Raw genomic sequence first — 24,384 nt, forward strand, 5'->3', positions numbered from 1 at the left:
CTCCCAAGAGATTTTAGGGAGAGATGTTTCCTTAAAAGATTATAAACCTCAGACTTCCCTCTTTCCTTCTTTCTTCTAATGCCTACAAAAAAATAAAATAAAGAGAAGGAAGACGGCTCAGCTGCCATATATGTGCCAAACATACACATACACTCACACGCACGCACGCACACACACTGAGGTAGTGGTACGCACTTTTAATCCCAGCATTTAGGAGGCAGAGACAGGTGGATCTCTGTGAATTTGAGGCCAGCCTGATCTACACAGCATATTTCAGGCAAGCAAGAGATAGATAATGAGACCCTCTTTCAAAAACCAAACCAAACAAAAATTCTTAATATTTTAACACTTCTTTTTCCAAGCATTTTACATTCTTTGTTATATTTAACAATTCCTTTTCTAACTATTTCTTTTTTAAAGGTTCATTTTGTGTGTGGGTTGCGTGTGCGTGTGTGCGTGTGCGTGTGCGTGTGCGTGTGTGTGTGTGTGTGTGTGTGTGTGTGTGTGTGTGAAAGAGAAGGGGTAGGGGGAGTGGGAAGGGAAGTTAGGGCATATATGAGCCACCTAACATGGGTGCTGAGAACCGACGTAGACCTGGAGGCACAGCAGAGAGCGCTCCCAACCACTGAGCCACACCTCTGCAGACCTCTGTAGCCCCCTTTCTTTTCACTTAATTTTTTTAAGTGTTGGGGACTGAATCCAGGACCCCACACTTGTTAGTTAGACAGGCCCCAAACTAAATTTATTTTTGATTGACGTGAAAATTATTTATGGGGTACACGTGATACTTTGATAAATGTGTGACTGTATGATGTTTAAAAACAAGCAAATCTACTGAACATTTACAATTTCTTGATAGTAAAAAGATACAAAATTCTTTTTCTTTTTAACAAGTACAGTCCATTCTCATTATCATGGTCACCCTGCTGTGCAACCCACAAGGATCTCTTAACTATCTAAACTCCTAACATGAAATCAGTGTCCACATCATAGACATTCCTCCTCCTTTCTTAAAATTTGCTCTGCCGAACACTTGATTGCTCTCAGCTAGCTTCCTTTTTATTAGAGTGCCAATTTTGGATTTGTTATTTCCTCTAGAGTTAAGCTTCTTCCTACCTTCAGGCTTAGAAGTTAATTATCGCTCTGTCTTAAGCTATCTCTGGCCTTCCCTAGCTTACCATCCTCAAAAGATTTTTTATATTAGGATCGACTCTCAGAATTTTAGGAAACTGGTGAACAAGCTCAGGTCAGCTACCTCTCCAACAGACCACAAACACTGGAGGGCAGCAACCAGGTTTACATGCTTTCTCTGTGTACCTGGAGCAAAGTGGTCAGGCACTCAGACGATACTTTGTAGCAGACACTGAAGAAATAAAGAATGTGGCCCTAGCATAAGGACTCTTAACACATTCATTAGTTTCCTTTGATTACTTCATATCGAATTTCCCTCCAATTGATATCAAGTTGATATAACAGCTCTGGGCTCTACCAATTTAGTCATCATCAATCAAAGCCGAGCTGAAGATCTAGGCACCCTATCACTTGTTAGACTGCTAACTAAGCCCACAAGGAAGCAAAATACCCAAGCCCTCATTCTTCATCAAATATAAAAGAAGGGAGGTGGGCTGAAGAAAAACGCCCGACGGGATCTTGGATAAAGATTAAACGCTGCCGTCTGTGCCCCTTTCATTGCTGCTATGTGTGGCTTTTTACTAGACCAAGTCTCCCACCGTCTGGGCGCATGCGCTGCTGCTGAGAGTCCTGCCTAGGTAGGAGCCTTCACTCGTGCTGGGAACCAGATTAAATGGTAGTAGATGTTAATCATCGAGCAAGAGAAGCCTTACAAAGCTGAGCTCCGGGTTACTGCACTTCCAAGCATCTCCGGAGGCTCTCAAGAAGGCAGGGCAAACAGCAGAGCCAAACTGCCCACAGGCTTCTGGAAATTCATGCCCACACCCAGTTCCTGGCAACTCTGGCTGTCACCCCTACCTTTGCTTCACTCACATCCTAACAGCTCAGTTTCCTTGAACATCCTACTTACAACTTAGCACACACTCATCCCAGCAGATACCGACTAGGCATGCCAGGGTCTTTCTCATGTGACCTTTCGATATGACAATTTACTACTTCAGTTCCTCCCACACATGCATAATCTTTTAACTTATGGCTTATTTTGTAACCTTAGCGCACGTTGGGGGTTTCTGGGTTTTGATGGGGGGGTAATTTATTTTATTTGTGTATTTTCCTGCATTTATGCATGTGCTCAGTGTTTGCAAAGACCAGAAGAAGGTGTTAGAGCCCCTGGCACTGGAGTTACAGATGGTTATAAGCTGTCATGTGGGTGCTGGGAATTGACCATGGATCCTCTGTAAGGCTAGCCAGTGCTCTTAACAACTAGGCCATCTCTGCTGCTCCTAAAGGTATCTTGTATAATGTATCCGCATATGTATCCACCTGTATATTCTGTCATTTGATACATCATAATTACTTAATCGGTCTATTTCATATGTTTAATTTTTGTTAAAATGTTTTAATGAATGTGTTCCTGTAGAAATATTTGCCTTGGAGTAAGAGCCTAGGAGTGAGCTTGCCAGAGATCTTAGGAAGCCTGCTGAGCTATTTAACCACTCTCCCACCCTAAGGCTGTCCTGAAACATTTCTCCTCCCAGTTCTTGATCAATATTTCAGAGTCACCAAGGCTCCCTGTTGCTTTCTACTTGGAATCCGGTTCTTTGTCCCCTCCTGTGCTCACAGCAAGCACTGACCACAGTGAATTCTCTAGAGAATTCACAGGTCTTGGCTGAACCACTGTCAGTTTTGCTGAACGGGATAAATGTAGTAACGTAATAAATCACGCATTTCTGGCTTGGGCACAACACTTGGGTTTGCCTTCTTCCCCTCACCCATCACCACTGAAAGAAACAAATCACCTCTTATCTATCACATATCCCCCCCCAAAGCCTTTGTCTTCCATCAGGAAAACAAAGTAGACCCCAGATTTCTCCTGACCTTAACTGAGGCTTAGCCTCAACAAAATGAGTCCTTTGGAACTAGTATTTCAAAAGGTACTTTGAGAACAAGCTCTTAAAAAAAGAAGGGGAAAAAATCCCAAGGTTGGAGGTTGGAGTTACATAATTTCACTCATAGACTTACAAGAGAAATGTAGAGAGAGGAAACACAGAGAAAAGTGAAATTCCAGAGTGGGAGGGGGAGGGTGGGGAAGAAACAGAAGTAGAGAACACAGAGAACTTGGGAAATACTCCATCATGGAGGCATGCTTCTCTTTCTCTGTAAATGACTGTGGAGCCAGGTTTCATATTTACTGAACAGTGTAGACTTCTGGGGACCCTAGTTTCATCAACTCATTAGAAAATGGGAGCTTCAATATGACACAGACAAAACACGGATTTTAGCTTCAAATGTGGTACCTATTTTTATGTAACTTCTGAGAATCTCAAATTCTGTAAAGCTGTCTGAATATAATTTTAAATTGTGGTAAAATTATAATTACTTCCATGTTTGAATATTGTATTACTAAGACTCCTTTCAATATCATAAAAAAGTATTCACCTTATTTAAACATATCTAGACAAAGAATTATTGTCAACTTTGATATTTTTCAATTTTTAAAAACCTATTCAGAGGCAGAATATAATACTCAGCTTTTGAATACTGTCTTGTGTACTGAGCTTTAAGCCTCTTTGTTCTCAGAGATGAGATGATACCAGTACATAAACTAGGGAATTTTTTTCCAGTGCATTAAGATGCAGGTTCTACTACAGCTGGGCTACATTTCCAGACTCCATTAATTTTAAACAGGGCCTCACGAAACCACAAGGAGGTCCTGAACTCTACAGCCCAGGCAGGTGATCGTTTAATTCTCCTGCCTCAGCCTCTTATGAATCTGGGATTACAGGCATGCACCACCCTTTTCCACCCATCTGATTCTTAAATGTGACACGTTGTTTGTTTGTTGTTTAAGACATAGCTCAGGCTTACTTCAAACACACTATGTAGCCCAAGCTAGCCTCAAAACACAGCCTTCAGACCACTAGAACTCCAGCAGTGTGCCACCACGCCTGGATCTTTATTTAATACCATATTTGAAGGTTTCCTATCAAACACAGATTCCTTATACCCCCTTCCACCTATTTTGCTTTTGTTTGCTGTTTTGTTGTTGCTGTTAAGTACCTGGTCAGTCACTGTGGAAGCTGAAGAGACAGGTGACTCAGCGGATAAAAATGCTGACTGCTCTTCTGGGGAACTGTGTTCAATTCCCAGCACCCAGAGAATGACACACAGCCACCTGCAACTTCAGGAGATCTGAAGACTGAGAGACACAAATTACAACTGTGCCGTAACCAAGCCGGGGTGGTATTTTACGGAAGCCGTTCTACTTCCAGTCAAATCATCCATCAAACTTATCAATTCGCCCAGCTCACTGGTAATGAATCTCTCTGGTCTCCTGAGTATTTACATGGACTGTGGGCTTTGGGTTACTATTTCAAGGCTGCACTTAGAACTTGGAGTCTTGGTTTTTAGCTTCAGTACAATAACGAACACTGAGAATGCCTTCCGTAACGTATCTTTAGAACACAGATGCTTTTTTTTTTTTTTTTTTTTTTTTTGCTTAAGCAAAGACATGATTTTCCCCTTGGATGTGAATGATTAAAGTCTATGTATGCGAAAATTTGAATTCCAGGGCTCAGTGAACATAAGCAGTGGCTGGGCAGGCTGAAGACCCAGATTTAATCCCCAGAATCCATGCAAAGGCGAGGACTGGCTCCACAACATTGTTCAGTGGCCTCCAAACAAGCAGTACAGCAGGCCTTCCTCTGTATAATCAGAAATAAAACCTTCTGAAACTTTCAGGCGGCAACGATTAACTCATTGAGTAACTGACACAGTAGAGAGATGCTATGCCCTGAATGGAGAGAAAACAGTTCAGATTGCATTCAAACTTTTGACGCAGTATCACTGTGTATCATTTCTATCCTGCTACACCATCTGTTTCTAAAATAAGGTGTATATCTCGAAATTGATTATAAGGCAAAGAGTCCCCGTCTCCCCCCCAACCCCTCATCTCTCCTACACTGCTTTCTGCTGACAGGGTAGAGATTAAACTAGGATAATTTCAGGAGGAAAACTTGTTAGGAAAAAAAAGGACAAATCACAACTCAAAGGTTGTTAAGAATTTAACAATAAGAAGAGAGGCTCGTGAGGTCCACCCCTAACTGAAGAGCTATTGAGGTCAATGGCCGCTGCAAGTATCGGGAGGAGGGGCACTTTTCTTGAGCGGTGTAGCCACTGGTAAGTTGCCTGTGCTTCAGGAAATAACAACCTGGTATCCATGATCACACGAGAAACCTAATCAAACTCAGTGGGTCACATGCACATAGGTGTGGCCAGAGAGAAGGCTCCATGCTTGAGAGTTATTGATGACCCAGAGTTGGTTCCTAGAACCTGCATCTTGTGCATCTTGCGGCTCACAACCGCCTATAACTCCAGTTCCAGGAAAGCTATGCCTCCAGGCCCTGCTCATCAGGCTCCTGTGTGTGCACCCATGCAGGCACGTGTACGTACACAAGTAATGATACATAAATCTTATTTTAAGGTGAAAGTAGGAGGTGGGTTTGCTGGGAAGAACACTGGGAAGGAGAAGAGTGAGGTGAATGGGGGTGAAAGCTATCAAGGGCATCACACGAGTGTATGAAATTATCAAAGAAATAAAAACACAAATAAAAAGAAAAATTTTTAAAAGAATGAAATCATTACTGATAACACTTAAAAGTGCTATTTTAAATTTTTAAAAAGTTGCAAAATGCTACCCTGTCTGTCTGTCCGCCCCTCCCCCACCTCTCCTTCCCTCTGCCTTTATATTCATCCAACTCTGCAAAGTGGGAAGGTAGATATACCTATCATCTTTCTTACTTTAAGGAAAACCCACACAGAAAAGGCACCAAGCTCTGACTCACTATCCTTCAAGGTGCCCCAGGTGATGTAACACAAACCCAAGACTCAGGTTCAAGTTTTCTGGTTGCAACTGAGATGGTCTTCTCACTGCGTACTGTTGTATGAACCTACTAAAGCCCACCACAGGCAGCCCACGGAGCCCTCCCCTCAGTCTGAGCATGCACTCGCCATCATCAGCCCTCCAGCCAGCCTCAGAGTCATTGGTACAGAGCTGAAAAACCCCAGGAAAAGAAGACTTCAAAACCACCTCTTTCTTACAAAAAAAAAAATTATTTCAACCATTATGATGACAGCTAATGAATTTAATTTTACCCTTTCTGCTCTGACAGGCCACTACCGGTGTTTGTCAAAACTGATCACAAAATATGTGTCTGTCTCCCCACAGCAAATCCCTGCTTGTTCCCTCCCCTGCTCCCATAATGCGTCCTCATTTATAACCTGTGACAGTTGTGCCACATTTCCTACTCATTACTTAAAAACCCAGCACCGTCATCTTGGAAGGGCTCTGTATTAGAAATCAGATTCCTAAGGAAACATACCCCTCACTTTTCAGAGCATGGAAGATGGCTTAGTTTCTATTACCACCTTTTGCTGTTGAGGAAATTTTTAATATTTCTAATTATAACAGTCAATGGTCTCTCCTATCTCCTTCATTAATCAACTAAATAACGCTGAGTGTGACCACAAAATATCACACCCAGAGCACAGAGCATTATGAGTCAATTCTAGACACCAGGGCTGTGGGAACTGCAATGTCTCCTCTCCCTCCTTAGCTCCCCCCACACTTCTCTAATGCTAGGGATCAAACCAGGGCTTTATGCATACAAGGCAAGCACTTTACACCTAGCTGCATCTGAGCCCCCAAAATTCAGATGGAAATGCCACAGAGCAAAAATGGTCCAAAAGGATCTTGAAAATGAACAGAGTTAGGAGCTGGAGGGATGGCCAATGGTTGCTGCTCTACCAAGGACCTGAATTCAGTTCCCAGCACTCACATCAGACAAATCACAACAGCCTCTAACTCCAGCTCCAGGATATCAGATGTCATTTTCTCATATCCACAAGTACCTCCACACACATGGCATTTACTCACACAGACAACATAAGTAAAAGTACATTTATTTAAAGAACAAAGTTAGGAAGCCAGGGAGATGGCCTGATGGGTAAAAGCACATCCTGCTCTTGCAAAGGACCGGAGTTTGGTTCCCAGCATTCATTTACCTGTAACTTCAGATCCAGAAGATCTGGTTTCCCCTTCTGGACTCACACATGCACATATTCACATAATAAGGACACACACACACACACACACACACACACACACACACACACACACACAATAAAAAAATTTAAGAGAGAGCAAAGCCTAGTGAATTCACATTTCCTGATTTCCAAACTTCCTGAAAAGCTAAATTAACGGAGGAATGTGGTACTAGAACAAAGGGAGAAGGATGGTCAGCTGACCTTCAAAAATGGACCAATACAATTCAACGGGGAAAAGAGCATTTTTTAATAACTTAGAGTATGAAGTGAGTTCAAATCAAGTTAAGACCTTGACAGTAAAAACAGTAAAAAAAAAAAAAGTTAAGCAAGCACTGGAGCACTTGCTTAGCATGCACAAGCATGGTACTGGGTTCAATCCCGAGTATTAATATATATTATTACATATATATAATATATATTAATTACACATAAAGGAGCAAATGAATTTAATATATAGTTCTTCTCAGAATAAGCACAAAGGGAAAAATATTCTGGCCATATTCAAGAAAATGCAAATCAAAACCACAGTGAGATGGCAGGTCACACATGAAATGCCTTAATCAAAAGTAAGACAAGAGTGAGGGTACCTGCCCCTCAGGCACACTGTGGAAAGCCATTTCACTGTTCCTCAAAATACTAAGCACTCGCCAGGCCTGGGGACACATATCTGTGACCCCAGCACTCAGGAAACTAAAGCAGAATACCAGGAGTTCATGCAGCCTGTGCTGCATTGACTCTGAGGCCAGCCTGGACTAAATGCCAAATTATCTCAGGGGTGAGGGGGTGCTGGTTAGGTGGCTCCACTGGTAAAGGCTTTCATTCCTAGAACCCATAGACAAGAGAAGAGAACAGACTCCCCTGTGTTGCCTTCTGACCTGCATACATGTGCACAAGTGGGCATGGGCACGGACACACAAACACACACACACACACACACACACACACAAATTGGTCAATCAGTCAGTGAAAAAGAATTCTTTTCTAAGAAAAATAAAGTTAAACAATTAGCAGATGTCCCAGCAATACCTAAGCATAGACTCTAAGAGATACAAAAACCTATTTCCACATAAAAACTAGAACATACATGTTTATAGCATTATCCATAATACCAAAGAATATAGAAATATTCCAGAAGTCTAACAACGTCCTGGATAAATAAAATGTGGTACATCCACACAGTGAAAAGTTAGAATAAAATGCTAAGCCAACGGTGGTGACGTGCCAAGCATGCTGGTACATGGTCATCATGCTAGCACTGAAGGAGGCTGAAGTTGAGGCCAGCCTTGGAAACATTACTAGATCCCACCTCAAAAAGAAGTGTCTACATGAATAAACCTCAAAAGAATTATGCTTGCACAGGCCCTCGACTCAGCCAATCTCTGATAATAAGAGAAAAACACACGCATACAAATGTAAACACACAAACACGTGCAGACATGCCAAATATAGGAAATTATGAGAGACTACATGTACTGCCATGTAATACCATGCCATTATACAAAAAAAAAAAAAAACCTGAAAAAGCAAATCTATAGGGACAGGAAGTACATTAGCATGTAGGGGGTGAGATTGACATCCAAAGCTGGCTTATCCTGTACACAAAGAACTTGTTAAACCACTTACCTTAAATAATAACTTAATAACTTTATGGGACACAAAGTATTTCAAAAAATATGCTAAATGCGCAAAACAGACTCACACTGCATAACCACAATTATGACACTGAGGAAAAGGTAAAACTGTAAGGGGACACATCCAATTCACGGTTACCAGATGCTGGAGGAGGAAGAATCAGACCTCACTGCAGCCCAGGAAACCACACAATTGCTACATATGGTACCTGCTCCACGTGTGCACGTGTCAGAACTCTGACAAGTATATACCTGGAAAGGGCATGCATTTTATTCTAAGTAAATATATATTTTCCTCCCCAACCCCACCACCCCCAAAAAAACCTTAATTTTTTTTCCAGGCAAGGTTTCTTTCATGTGTCACCCAGGATAGCCTGGCTCAAGTGTCCTCCTGCCTCAGCTTCCTAAGTATCTGTCCATACCAGGTTAAAATGTAGACATTTTATTTTCACTGTAGACGTGAGGGGGTGGGGGTGGGGAACAGCAGTATTTGGAAGCTGAGAGCCAAAGAGTGACTGTAGGTTGAGGTCAAGGCGACACACGATTGGACAGTAGAGAGTGGGGCTGGGACAAAGTTTTTTTAAGACGGAGGAGGAAGCGGGGAGGATCAAGATGGAGTCCTGGAGGAGGATGGTTCAGATTTAGGTGAACTGGATCGATTTTATCTTGTATAAGTGGGCAGTTTATATCTTTATCAATTGGCAGTGAATTTATTGTGTGGATCAACTGTGGATTAAGAAATTAACATATAATTCTAACTGCTAAATTACAAGTTTCTGGAACTTTGATTTTACCAGGCTAAAGAGGACAGTGTATGAAAGAAATGGCTGAGAGGCAGTTGGAGCGTACAGATCTGATTCTGTTGCCCGAGAGGAGTGAGAACACGCAGGGCCCACAGAACAACCTGTGTGTGTGTGTGTGTGTGTGTGTGTGTGTGTGTGTGTGTGTGTGTGTGTGTGTGTGTGAGGCATGGTAACTACCACCTAAGGAACCATGGAGAGGGTGGTTAAAAGGGAGACAGCCAGGAGTGGGCGGCTTGCGGATCTCGTGGTGAGCAGATCCAACTCTCAGGAAGTGATAGATAACATCTCTTTTTAATTTTGACCACAACAAATGACCACCTTTAAAGCAGTCCAGAATTCGCCTAATAGACAGAGGGCCCTAGCTCCAACCCCTACTACGGCAAAACCAACCAACCAAGAAACCACAGGAATGGGAGGACTCTAATATTGCCTGTGACAGCCAGAGGGGTGGCTCATGTTTGCAATCCCAAGACTAAGAAGGCTAAGGCAGGAGGAGCACATGAAGTCAAGGCCGATATGGGCGACCAGTGAATTCCAAGGTACCCTGCACTAGGATGAGAACCAACCAATGAAGGAAGTGAGGAAGGGGAGAATATTGCCTATGACACCGTCACTTTAATAATATTTAGTCATAACTTCAAATCCTCTCCCTTGGGACTTAAAATCAAAGTTAGAAAACAATGTCCCTGTAAAATATAAACTAGTGAAAGTCAACAGAAACATTAAGTTATCGGTTATTTTTAAGTCCATTAATTTAAGGGGCAAACTGTACTGACAAAACAAGTGCTAAGAATTTCCCAAATCTAGTCACATAGTTAACTAAACAAATCATATCCTCTGTCTAGACCTTTGCTACATTTTATTTATTATTTATTACTCTGCGTGTGCATGTGGGTGTGGTCGGTGTGGGGGGGTGGGTGGTAATGTATATGATACGCCATGTCATGTGTACGGAAGCCAGAGGGCAACTTTCTCTGCTTCAACCTTTACAATGGTTCCACCTTTTACGGGGATCGAATTCAGGTCCTCGGGTCTTTGAAGCATCCACTGAACCAGCACACCGGCCTGTCCAGATCTTTTGTTTGGTTTTGTTTTAAGAAAGAGAATTAGAAAAATTAACCTGTTTGGAATAAGTGATAAACATACCTCATATCCAATTAATCTGTCTGAATAAGAATTTTTATTGCAAAGTGGAAAGGAAAGGGCTACAGACTTACAATGTTCATCAATGTGCTCTTCAGGGGAGAGGATCCTAAGTCTCAGAGCAACATCGTTTGCTAAACCACCCAGGGGAGGACTTGCAAGAACTTAAACAACCTGGAAGACTATCCCTCCAAACCACTGGACTTCCTTTTTGTTTTTCCTAAAACAACCTTTTAATTTGTCCAACATCTTTGATCCTAAAATTATTGCCTACACACAACAGCAGGGGCCAGTAGCCATTCATCCAAAGATAACTAATGCAGAGTCTACAGGAATTTTAAAAAGAGCATTTAGGGGTTGGGGATTTAGCTCAGTGGTAGAGCACTTGCCTAGGAAGCGCAAGGCCCTGGGTTCGGTCCCCAGCTCCGAAAAAAAGAACCAAAAAAAAAAAAAAAAAAAAAAAAAAAAAGAACAACTGTAACTAGCTAGGCGGTGATGGCGCACACCTTTGGTCCCAGCACTCAGGAGGCTGAGGTGAGTGGATCTCTGAGTTCAAGGCCAGCCTGGTCTACAGAGTGAGTTCCAGGACAGCCAGCGCTACACAGAGAAGCCCTGTCTACACATACACGAATAACTACAGCTATACAGAACAGCCTTCACAGAGGAAAAGCAAGAGAAAAAGCGAGCTCTGAACAAGTCTCTTGTGAACTACAGAGTGTTCTGTCACTAAGAGACAGAGGGATGTTCTGTCGAGCCTTCCTTTTGCAGCTGAGAGTCACACAGCATCTCAGAGATCCAGCTGCCTGCCCGGGGTCTCAGCATCGCCCAAGGGTCGCACATTTAAAACAGGTCTCAAGTTTTCAGGCGGAACTATTAAACTTCCTGCTTACTTCATCAGAGAGCCACAAGAACAAGTCTGAACTCACACAGACCTGAGTTCAAATTCAACAGTAGACACAAGGTCATGTTGAAAATAAAAAGATCCTAGAAAATTCTACAGTTGACTCCTAAAGCAGCCATAGCTGAAAGCTTTCAAATGTTTTTAGAATGAACCTCAGTTTGTCCCTTTATTCGGGACAGATTTCTACTCTTACTGTCTCAAGTTCCAGTGGACTAAAATGTAAACATAAAGACTTTTGTTTAATAATGAACTTCAAGGCCATATATCATGTTCTGCCTTTTTATATATTAACCTACATCAGAGGGGGAGGGGCACACCATGATACCTGTGTGGAGGTTAAAGGGCAACTTTGGGGAGTTGTTCTCTCCTCTCATGCTAGTTCCAGGGATCAAAGTGAGGTCATCAGGTCTGAAGGCAAGCACCTTTATCCACGGAGCCATTTTTCCAGGCTTCCTGTTTTCTAAAACTGCCTACCTCCAGCTAAAGAAGGCATAACCACACATATAGAACCTTGACACGGGCAAGGCAGACCTAAGTGGTATCTGAAATTAGAGATCAGCACCCGAGGGTGCTGTGTAGTAGGCCGTGCATGAGGCTTAGTGTGACCAGGGCCTTGGGTTCTATCTCCGGCACCTAGGAAATGAGAAAGGTTATATTAAATGAGTGGCTGGACGTGCAAATTAGCATAAGGCAACAGGAATGCTAAGAAATGAGCAGAACATACAAAATACAACTGTGGTGTCTGCAACTACAGCAGAGAGGCGGAGTTGTTGACCTAGCTCGCACAAAACCCTTGTCTAGACCTTAACACAAGGCGAGAGGAGGTGAGAAAATAGTTTTCCTGATTCTCTTGCAATTTTCTTTCAACCAGAAAGTATAGATAGATCATGTGTGATATATTATTAATAAAAACAGTCTATAATATTTTATAATGACATGTTGGGAGATCTAATTTGCAGCAAGATACTATATCATTATATCCGTGCCTTAAAAATAATCAGACTGTCAAGCATAGGCAATATTAAAATTAGAGTATGAGTAATGTCTTCTTTACCATAAGAGTTATTAGAAAACAGTTCTTAGGTGTGGCTTCTATAATGTGGCTATTTATTTAAAAAGGTTGTCTAAATCCCTCCATAGGCCTCAAAAAGCAAGCAGGGGCTGGAGAGACGGTTCAGGAGTTGAGAGCACGCGCTGTCTTGCAGAGGCTCTGCGTTCAGTTCCCAGCACCCACATGGCAATGCACACCCATCAGTAATTCCAATTCCAGGGGTCCAGTGCCCTCTTCTAGATGCAGGCACCAGGCAAAACACTTGTACACATATTTTTCTTAAATCTTTTATTTAAAAAGGTAAACAGAAAAAAAAAAAGGTAAACAGAGTGTGGTTTTTCAGGCCCTCTCCACTTCTTGTGTATCTGGCTGTAGTTCTGTGGAACCACTATGGTTCTGCAGTTACACCTAGCAAACCATTTTTTTTTTTCAATAGTTCACATATACCGGAATCTGAGGCAGAGCAAAATCTGAAGTTATCTCTCAGCAATCAAGCTCCTCTCGTGGGATAACCTCTGAATAACGACATCCCAAAGAGCTGGTGGGCTATACCGTTGCGTGGATTGTGCACCGTGAGACTGCAGGATCCCTGCCCTGTAAAAGACGCACGCATCTTTGCCAGCCTATGGAGTCCTCCTCAACTCCAATTCGTATTTCTAGAGGCAAACTCTGAAAGGAAGCAGCCAGGGTGGGTGCTTCCACTGCTAACTTATCCCTGGGAATACATGACATCCTTCAGTGAATTAATTCTGCTCTCTTATATTCTAATCAATGTCCTTATCTGCTTGGTTCATGTCTAGCAAAATATGAGTCTCAGGGGTACCTGCCTAGAGCACTGGAAACCCTCAGGGATTGCTGAAGACAGCTCTGCCACTTAGGTATCCTCAAGATGAGTTAGGGACCCACATTAGAGGCTTGGAAGTTAAATCAAATGGGGGGGGGGGGGCGCTCTACACCAACCTAGTGGCAACAGACGACTATTGACTATGAAGTGCCAGACTGTGCCAGTTCTCAGTGTTTTGACTTACTCCCACAAGTTCAATGGAGGTAGGCAGACATCTGCATGTGTCCTGGGGCACGCTGTTTTGATGAAGCGCTATTAGTTTTTTCATGTCTTGGGCCTAAGGGCCTTAGCTAAAGTTTCTGGCTCCTATACTACTGCTTCACAGGAAACTCCCTTAGTCTTTCCAACAAAGAAGTGTTCCTACTGTCTGCTATCCCTCATCCATCAGACTTTAGGTGAGCCCTTTTTTTTCTCCAGAGCAAAATAACCTATTAGCATTGGCAACCTGCCGAATATCGACTGCCCAAGTGCCAAGCACTGCTTTCTTGGAGGTTCCAATCTCTCCAAAGCTATGGCCTGGCAGAGTGTTTCAGGGCTAAAAGTGCACTCTGGGTAGGGCTGGCAACCCCAGGGTTGGCAGGAAGGGGTACACTAGGGAATCTAGGGAAGCATGTCCTGGTGATCTGGAAGCTATTTATGGTGGGCGCAGGTTTAGGGACAGAGATGCCCACATGAGCCTTTTAGGGCCTCACGAGTCACATTTCACAACTGCGACTGAACTGTGCTGTGTCTGTCTGTGCTGAGTCTGTCAGGAGTTTTCGTAAACATCGTCTGAAAACTGGAATTTGATCATTGACACTGATGCCCAAGAGAAGAGAATTCTGGGAAATAAAATTCATAGATAGTTGCTAAAGCTACAGGATTAAGATTGAAACACGCTAGCATCATTTTGTGAGAATTCTTAACGTGTGTTAGAATTAGAATTAGTCTTAGAATTGGCCTTCGTTTACCACCAGCTTTATGCGTTTATTTTTAGTTTTGACTGATTCCTCTCAGCTTGTCGAATATGATTGAAATTTTGCTGACAGTAATTCTCCTTCAGCAAGTATATTTCTGTTGTTTTACTCAACTATACCAGAGTAACTGAGATAAACACACTAAAAGAAAAACTAAAGACTTCACACTCTCAGCTTTCCTATCGGAAGCAGCTTCTTAACTCAGCCTGAAATGCCCTCTATCCATTTCCAAGTCCCGTTTTGGCTTTGGCAATCTTTCATAACCTACATCAAATTTTCTCTCTATTGACAACCATTTATTAACTTAGAGTCCCCCCCACCCCATCTCCCATTTGCACTGTCACAGCATACCAGCTGCCTTAACCCCCAATACACAATGCTTATAGCTTCTAAGTAAATTCTTAAAATGCAAGGGCACTTACTATTCCTGTCTCCGTATGCTCTAAGCTATGGAGAAATGCATGTTTGGAAAACAATACATAAATATGCGATGGTCAGAGGCTGGAGAGATGGCTCAGTGCTTGAGAGCACTGCCTGCTCTTCTGAGAGACCCAGGTTTGATTCCTAGCATCATCCATACAATGGCTCACAACTCCAGTTATACAGGAACCTGGTGCCCTCTTCTGGCCTCCATGACCACTATATACATATGGTGAACATACCCATATCAAATAAAAATAAATAGGCAATGACCCAACTGTTTTTAAGCAAGACGATAAAAACATGAGACTGATAAATATAACAACAGGAACATCTAGGTACCATGAACAGATCTTCACAATCCCTGAGATGGCTCTGCCTGTGCAAGCAAAGTAAGAGAGCAAGAGCATTCCAAAATACAATTAGAAATGTGAGGTTCGGGGCTGGGGATTTAGCTCAGTGGCAGAGCGCTTGCCTAGCGAGCACAAGGCCCTGGGTTCGGTCCCCAGCTCCGAAAAAAAGAAAAAAAAAGAAAAAGAAACGTGAGGTTCGATCTTTGCCTCTTCTCTTACTCTCCATCTCCAGCAAACGAGACTTGCTAGTCTTCCTTACAAAGGTCTCTACCATCAGGCAGGGGCTCTCAAACCTAGGCAGCATGAGAACCACCTGGAAATCTTGTTCTAAAGGACTGCGGAGGTGGAAAGATGGCTCGGTTGGTCAAGTGCCTTCTAGGCATGAAAACCAGAGCTTGATCCGTGCGACCCCTCTAACAACAACAACAACAACAACAGATTCTGGCACGGGGGCACACGCTTGTCATCTCTGCAGTGGAAGAGACAGGCGGAGATCTCTGGCTTGGCATACTTGGTGTGTTACAGGCCAGAGATGGCCTCAAAAGGGCAGACGGTACCTGAAGAGCATCATCAGAGGCTGTTCCCTTGGCTTCCACATGCCTGTGCACACATGTATACACACCAACACATTTGAGCATATATACATCTCTCTCTCTCTCTCTCTCTCTCTCTCTCTCTCTCTCTCTCTCTCTCTGAGTTTGAGACCAGCCTGGTCTACAGAGCAATTTCCAGAACAGCCAGGGTTACCCAAAAGAACCCTGTCTTGGGGGGAAAAAAACAAGCAGAAAGATAGAAGAAAGGCAGGGAGGAAAAGAGGGAGGGAGGGAGGGAGGGAGGGAGGGAGGGAGGGAGGGAGAAAACCAGTGTCTTTATCCATTCTTTACCCCATTTCCCATGCTTTGACAGGGTTCAGGTTCTACAAAAGGAATAGGAGCTATGAGTTATAAAACAGGAAGCTGCTTTGAATGATGCATGAAACAGCTAAATCTGTTCTGCTCTTGAATGAGTTCCCTTAGTGGGCAAGAGTTTCTGAGGCTTTCAGATGATCACTAATACTCAAGAGGGAGTCTTACAACTCTTCTGGAGTGGTCCTGAGCGCTTCTCAATACAAACCAGCAGATGAGGTCATGGTCATGCAAGTGGTCAGAAAGGGGGTGGCAGCAACAATCATTGTCAAAGGGGTGTTTTCTGTCGATGAGTGAATGGAACTATTGTACACAAACTCAATGGATGCCAAGCATGTGGCCCAATTATTTTGCCTGTATGAGCATGGCACGGAAGGCTCTCCTTAGAGAACTTGATTCACACGTTTGTGTTTTGTCTTGTATCCAAAGGCAAAAGCCTAGCGATTTTCAACCAAGTTCCTGTCTTTTAAACCTAAAGCATAAGTAAGCTAGAAAGATCTAAACATCATCTATAGAAAGAAAAGGCCATTTCGGCTGGTAAAAGATAAACACAAGTTTACACTGGTCAGAATACTCACAGCAGTAAGGGTCAAGTGAGGGAAGAAGTCCGTGATTCACATCTAGGGATCAGACTCAGAAAAACTGGAGTTCACTAGCTCAGCAGGCAAATGCTTGCCATGCAAGCACCAGGCCCTGAGTCTGAATCCCTAGCACCCACATAAAAGGCTAGTATGTGCCTGGAGAGGCAGAGACGGTCTTCCCAGAGCTCACTGTCCAATCAATCTAGATAAATTGGTGAGCTCCAGGTCCAAAGAGTGATCCTATGTCAAAAAGTAAAGTGGGACACTTAGGAACTAAGTTCAATGTAAGCACTCCGAATGCACACGCAAGGGCACACACAGAGTGGATAGTGTGGGTGGGGGTGGGGTGGGTGGGGCTGGAGAGGTACGTACTCGTAGATTCTATTTACCTTAGTCCATCTTTGACTCTCCCTATATTTAAGGTAATTATATTGCTCACCAATGTCCCAGAGTTTTAATGGAATAGAAGACCTGTTTCAATGCCAGAATGGGCATATGACGGGGTATTTTTACATTTGGGGGTACACTAACCAAGAAACGTGGGAGTGAAATGATTTAGAACAGTTCAAATTGCTCAGCTGCATAAAAGTCAAAACAAAGATGATGGAACATAATGGGTCAAACCCAGAAAACCAGAGGGACAACGACTGTCACCAGGCTGGTCATCACTACCGTTCTCTGAGCGCCACACATGAGCAAGTTGCGAGGTGCTGCCTATCCTCTTCAAGTCCCCCTGTGTTGTATGAGCCCTGGCAGGGCTCACCTAAGGGAAGAGTGGCCCACGGGCAGCTGCTCCATGAAGCAGGGTCAGCTAGTTCAGACAGCATGTTATAGACTAAGCCGTCTGTCAAAGATGAATTCACCTTGAAATAACCCTCACTAGAGACAGCTGGCCAGTATGGTTGCCTTGGAGGTCTACCTCCTGCTCTTAGTACTGATGTTGGGGGTCGTAGTCCAAAAGCTTTATGCAGTTACAAAGGATGCTACATTCGAAATGCTAATCCTGGCAGGCCACTAAGGTTCCATGAAGTGCCTATGGTATTCATTTGGCACGGGCTCTTTATATATTGGATGGGGAAAAACAATGGTGAAAACAAGAACTGAAGGAGAAGAGGAAAAGGTGCATACAGGGCTCCGCAAACTCAACAAAGAACAATTGTGGTTATCAGAGATGTCGAAGATCACACGGGGATCACATTTACCTGCTTCTCCTTCTCCCCTGGGACGGGTCCTTCAGGGAAAATGGGTTTGGGAGAGATGGATTAAGATGAAAAGAGTTATAGAGTTACAAGATGTTTATTGTTTTCGGGTACATGGCATTTTGGGGTGTTACCAGTACAGCCATACACCACAAATCAAAACCGATATTTTGATTTTCATTTTCTGTTTTGAACTTTATAGGCCTTAAGCTAGGCGCTATAAATTTTGGGCTCATGACTTACAGCTCGCTCTCACACCGTCCTTTATAAGTTCTCAAATATGTTTTGCCATCAAAATCTTTTTTATTATTTCGGTACAGCAATTATTACCAAAAATGTCTTGCTTCTGGTATGGCATTAATTATGTCGAACCCATGCATAAGCCACTGTAAATCTGTAACAAAAATGTCTGTCTGCCAGGTGTGGTGGCCGCTCACCTATAATCCCAGCACTCGGGAGGCGGAGGCAGGCAGATCTCTGGGAATTCAAGGTCAGCCTGGTCTACATGGTGAGTTCCAGAACAGTCAAAGCTACATAATAGAGAGTCTATCACAAACAAACAAACAAACAAACAAACAGCCCGTTTTTAACATCTGATGCTATAAGTGGGTCTCTCAGTAATGAAGTAAACTCAACATGTTGTGTTCTCCTATTACACGGTTTGCTGAATCGCCTCATCTACCACATTCACGCCAAGCGTTTAATAGAATGCAAATTCGTACAAATACCCATAAGTCAAATCTGTTGTGGTGAATATTTTTGGACCCCCTGAATGCCACTGACACCCCATAATCAGAAAGAAGAATGAGGAGACAATCATGTATCCAGAATTGACTTTCTGTGCCAAGAAGATGTATTTTATAAAATATCTAATTAGCTTTATACAATATTTAATAGAGAAGTCAAGGAGCAATACAAGTGCTTTTAGGATTCTGGGAGGCTAATTTTGTAGTTATCTTAATTTCATGAGCTGGAGACTAACGGGCTTTTATTGTAACAGAGATCCTGAGACAGCATAATTACCTGTTCACTAATTTTTTTTAGAAAAAAATCAATATTCATGAAAATACAACAGCTTTGTGTTTTCTCTGTGAATAAAATTATCTTAATTTTCTACCAACCTTCCTTCTGCATTAATGAAACCAAGGGACCAACTCACAAAAGAGGAAACTGAAATTCTTAGAAAAGGCAAACCATAGTCCGGGAAGAGACCTCCTTCCAAAACCGAAGACCCAGGGAAGACAGAGGAAGAGAAATGAGAACTCACGGACGTGGCTTTATTAATGGGCCGGGGGCTGTCAGAGGACAGCTTGTCGAAGTTTGATTTCTCCTCCTACTGTGTGGATACCTGGAATCCGCAGGCTCGGCAGCAAGCACCTTTACCTGCTGAGCCACCTCACCAGCCCAAGTTGTTACGTTTTAAAGAAAGGCTCTAATAAAAAGTTAAACCATCTCAGGAGGGAATTTTACAACTTCATTGAGACTAATTAGAAATCATGTAAGGCGATTTGTGATTTAATCTGACTTATTTTCCTTTAAAAAAGAAAAAAAAACTAAGATGTTTTCCCAGTTCTACTTTGTGGTTAAATTTCCCTCAATTTTTTTTTCAGTATTTCCAAGTCATTTTCCTTTTGCTATGAAATTAGCATTATATTTCCATTATATAGATGAAGAGATTATAGGGAGTCAGAATAGGGAGTAAGCAAGATTAAGAATGAGAAGACATGGGGTTGGGGATTTAGCTCAGTGGTAGAACACTTGCCTAGCAAGTGCAAGGCCCTGGGTTTGGTCCCCAGCTCCAAAAAAAAGAAAAAAAGAAAAAAAAGAGAAGAAGAATGAGAAGACATGGGTTTAAACACAGTAAAGCCACCTACTAACAGTAAGTAAATTCCCTTGACCTCTGGGACCCGCCTGTTCATCTATAAAACAGAAGCAATACTATCCACCTCTTTCCTGGGAGGCACAAACAATGTGTCTAACAGAATGCTTAGTGCATAATTAGCCATTCAGCACAGGGCCCACCCACCAATCCACCAAGACACTTCCTCATTTAGTACAATAGATATATAATCAATCCATAATGCCATTGTGAGGGAAATGAGTTACAGTGAACACAGAGGTCCCTGGCAAGCCCAGCACTTCACGCGTGTGTTCTCTTGCTCCCTCACTCCTCATCTCAAAATGACTAGCTGAGCCATAATCAAATCCAAACACTGTCCCCTTGGAAGAACTGCCTTTGCACACACAGCTTATTTATAACACTAAGGGAACATCTGCTTAACCTGACTGCTTAATCTGTGATTTAAATATGTCTAAAACCTAACTCTTTTCTACGGTGGCTTTATATTCCAGTTATCACCCCCCCACACACACACAAATATTATAATACCTCTCTTGAAAATACTTACTTGTCCAAAAGATATTGCTACTAGAATGTTGGCAATATATCCTTAATAATTCACAAATTATTAATACATAATGCATTAACATAATACATATGCATGTCTAGACATCTGAATTATCCCAGTAAGGTTAACTTCAAAAATACCAGTTAGTCTTTTTATTTTTCGCTTTTTCTATTTTCTCCCAAATAAAAAGTCAAGTAGAAAATGAATACGGATTTGCATAGATAAAAACAGAAGACTGAGAAATATGGATCAGATCCGAATGTATGAGGCAATGACCTTCAAAACTGGCTATTAGCACCGTTCTTCACAGGGGAGCAATTACACTACAATCCTCCTATGTCTACTTTCATTTCTCCTGATCTACGGATGCATTTCCATATCAGAAAGGATAAAAGAGCAGGCTGGTGATTGGGAGAACCTTCTTTGCAAAGATAGAAGGCATTCCGGTTACCTTAATAATTACATCCTAAAGGCCAGCTCACCATAACTGCATTATGAAATGCCGCCAAACCAATACCTTGACAGAAGTGCCATATGACTGAAATTTACCAAACATGGCTTTCATGACACCAACCAATGATACATTTCTAATTCTGTATTGCACTACATGGGCTCTGGTTATTCCAAAAGCCGTAAAAGTATTTCTAAAATAGAAATGTACTAAATGAAAGCATAACACTTTAAGAAAAAAGGAGTTCAAGTCATCACCAAAAGATTTAATATACAGTATTGCCATTCTTAAATTATAAAGAATAATGTTTAGCTAAATAGGGAGCCCAGTCCTTCCTCCCATATTAAAAACTGTACCGAGTGTTTAACAAGCAAGCACATGTGGGCACACACACACAACACACAGTAGAAATATAAAAAGGAAAAGTTGCTAAGAAAAGCTCAATCTGTAAATGCTTTGTTTAAAAAACTGCATATTAAAAAATATTAGAATCATATACTCTCTTTTTCAAATCTTTTCTCACATGGGTAAAAACAAAAGCAAAACAACATTCAAAATAGTAACGTTTAAAAAAGGTAAATATGCTACAACTCCTCTGTTTTAGAGACTGCACCAAAAATCGCCATGTATAATGGTTAAGACATCTAGACAGTGCATGGGAGCCATGATTAATTCTTATAACATTAAATTATGAGTGCAACCAAAAATAAACACAGTAGAACATAGTAAATATTACTCTAATAAGGCCAACTTAACTTTAAAACGTTCTTTTTTTTCTCAATGACAATAAAAACCATGGCCAATTACAGTATTAATCAACCTCACCTGTTCAAAGAAGAATAAAAAGTTGCCTTTCCTGAGACCTAAAACCACAAGGTTATCAAAGGTTTTAGAGGAGAGGTGTTACATTTGTACTCTATACCTTGGCAAAAGTTAATGATCTACTAAGAAATTTTATGTCACTATATACTACAAAAGTATTCTTAAGACTTAGGAAGCCTAAACCTCACACTGCCCTCGGCAGGCTATTTTACACATTTGTTAAATTTTTAAGCCAAGGGATAAAGACTTTTAAAGCTCTTGACAATGTACTCAGACTGCGAAGGTGTCAGTTTTATGCTTTCTCCTCCTCCAGTAAAACAAAACGGGAGGGGGGGGGGAGGCAGCTGTACATAGAAACAGTGACACCATAGAAACAAAAAGTAGCAAGCCACTATGGAGTTGGGAAATAATACATACCATCTCTTCATCGTCGTTAACTACAGGAACCCTTTCATTTCATGCCTCCCATTTTTTATGGGCATTTAATCTGTATTAAGTAGACTTCAAAAAGGAGTCTGTGCTCAATCTCTAGTCTCCTGGATCTTTGGCAGCAGCCAACACTTAAACCCAGGGCTTGGGGCGGGGGAGGGTATTGAGAAGGAGGCTGAACTGAGCACAGTCAGCATTAAACATCTACTCTCTACCCAGGGTCTTTCTCACATGTCTTTTTTTTTTTTTTAATGGTATTATGCTCTGTCAGCAAGATGATAGATAGATAGATAGATAGATAGATAGATAGATAGATAGATAGATAGATAGATAGATGGATAGATAGACAGACAGACAGGCAGGCAGGCAGAAGACAGATGGGGCACCTGAGGGTAAGATCTAGGCAGGCTTTTTCCCCCCACATCTGTGCTTAGAAGCCTCCTCCAGGTTCTTGCAGGAAATGAAAGGGATCAGGCGAGACCCTTCTGGGTCCAACTCAATTTTTCTTCTCCACAAAGAGCAGTTTTTCTTCTCCACAAAGAGAGTGAGCGCAGGGTCCTCTGGTTGAAGAACTAAACCTGAGAGCATTGTCGGTGTTTTCAATCTCTGACTTTATAAAGGACAGACTGCATTCCTGGGGAAAACCATATATGACTCCTGACGCGCCACACAGCAGTAGTGAAGGGACACAAGCAAGGGGTTGTAAAAACCAGGTTCTGAAAGAAATGCTGTACGGCATTATTGCATTGTTGGCTTTTCCCTAAGTCCCCAATTCTTTCCAGCCACTGCTAACCTCCAAATCGTTGGGACTTGTTGCTAAATCTTTGCCTCACGCCCCCCACCCCTAGAAATAACCAACACGCTGAGATTTGGGGATCAAAAGACAAGGAAGAGAGCTAGATCCTCAAAGCACGGAAGGTTGGGAGCCTTCAATAGGCCACTCTGCATGGGCTGCGCGTTCCGTCTGACTCACAAACGCTCGGGAGAAATTATGACATAAACCTTTATCCTTCCAACCAGGGAGATAAAGGCTGGCTGGCGGGGCTGGCGGGCCTGGCGGGGCCCGGGGAGCCTCAGCCTGTGCCCCTCGACGGGGCGGCCGGGGCAGGCGTCTCCCGCCCTACACGCCTAGCTCTGGCTACCCGCCCAAGGTTCTGCCTATCCGCGGGCTGGAGAAGCCGAGACCCGGGGTCCCCGCCCGAGAGGGCGCAGAGCAGGAGTTGCGGGTGCGGGACGCGACTCACCCCGCAGGGGCGCACGGCGCGTGGTACCAGCCCCCGGCTGAGCTCGGGCTGGGATGCCGCGCGCCGGGCTGTGCGGCTGCGGGGCGGACAAAGCGCCGCGCCGGGGTTAGAGCTGGAGCGACCCCGGGCGGCGGCCCCCCGCCAACTTAGCCGAGTCTGGGGAGCCGGATCCCGCGAGCGAGCGGGCGGGCGGGCGGGCGACGCGGCGCTGACCTGGATGGTGCAGGTGTACTCGCTGTCGTCCAGCAGCCGCACAGTGCAGCTGTACTCTCGCTCCAGACTCCTGCTGCTGCCGCTCATCAACCTGCTCAGCATCTTCCCGCCCGCTCGCCCGTCCTCGGGAGCGACGCGGCGGCGCTGCGGACTCCGGACCCGTCGCCCCTCAGCGCGGCAGCTCCGCGCCGGCCCTTAGCACCTGCACCATCACCCTGGCCGGATCGCCACCGCTGCCTCCTCCCGCCCCACTCTTCTTCCTTCCACAGAGCCACCACCGCCTCCCCCCAAAACCCCAAGCAAGCTGGGTTCTCTCCCGGGCGCCCCACTGCCCGTGCCCAGCTCATGGGGCGGGGCCTAGGTAGGGGGCCAATGGAGGTCAGCGCGGCGGAACCGATTAGCAGGAGGAAGAGCCAATCAGGATAAGGAACGGGGATGATGAACGGGTGGAGGAAGCAATCATCACAAAACAGCAGTACTGAGCCCCAGTCGGGCCAGCCCCTTAGCGCCCCAAGCCCTCGCTCGCTCCTTTCGCGGGCGGTGGTTGGTATGGATGCTGTTTGTCCTGGGCCGGGCCATGTGCGGACACTTCACAAGATCGGTGTCTACAACCTGGAATAACATTTGAGCTGTTTCAGGAGTCAAGTCCTGCACCCTGCAAACACCCGGTTCCTGCCCTCTTAGAATCCGAAGCGTGGAGGTGACACCTGCAGAAAACAAGTCACCCACGATAGCCGACCTGGCGGCTGCCCCCACCTGTGCGCTGCCCTAAGTCCGCTCCATGGGCCCTTGTG

General features: G+C 43.6%; 1 protein-coding gene across 3 annotated transcripts in view; it reads right to left on the reverse strand.

The window, feature by feature from the left end:
• Positions 1-23,901, reverse strand: part of Frmd5 (FERM domain containing 5) — a 270,865-nt gene extending 246,964 nt beyond the window's left edge. For 2 of the 3 annotated variants that reach the window (NM_001430432.1, NM_001430431.1), the window contains 1 exon segment: positions 23,591-23,901. In NM_001430432.1, coding sequence (NP_001417361.1) covers positions 23,591-23,692 — 102 coding nt within the window. In that variant the 5' untranslated portion in view covers positions 23,693-23,901. 3 annotated transcript variants of the gene reach the window in all.
• Positions 23,902-24,384: the final 483 nt, after the last annotated feature.

This window comes from Rattus norvegicus, chromosome 3 (assembly GCF_021556685.1).
Source record: "Rattus norvegicus strain SHRSP/BbbUtx chromosome 3, alternate assembly SHRSP_T2T, whole genome shotgun sequence".
Lineage (NCBI taxonomy): Eukaryota > Metazoa > Chordata > Mammalia > Rodentia > Muridae > Rattus > Rattus norvegicus.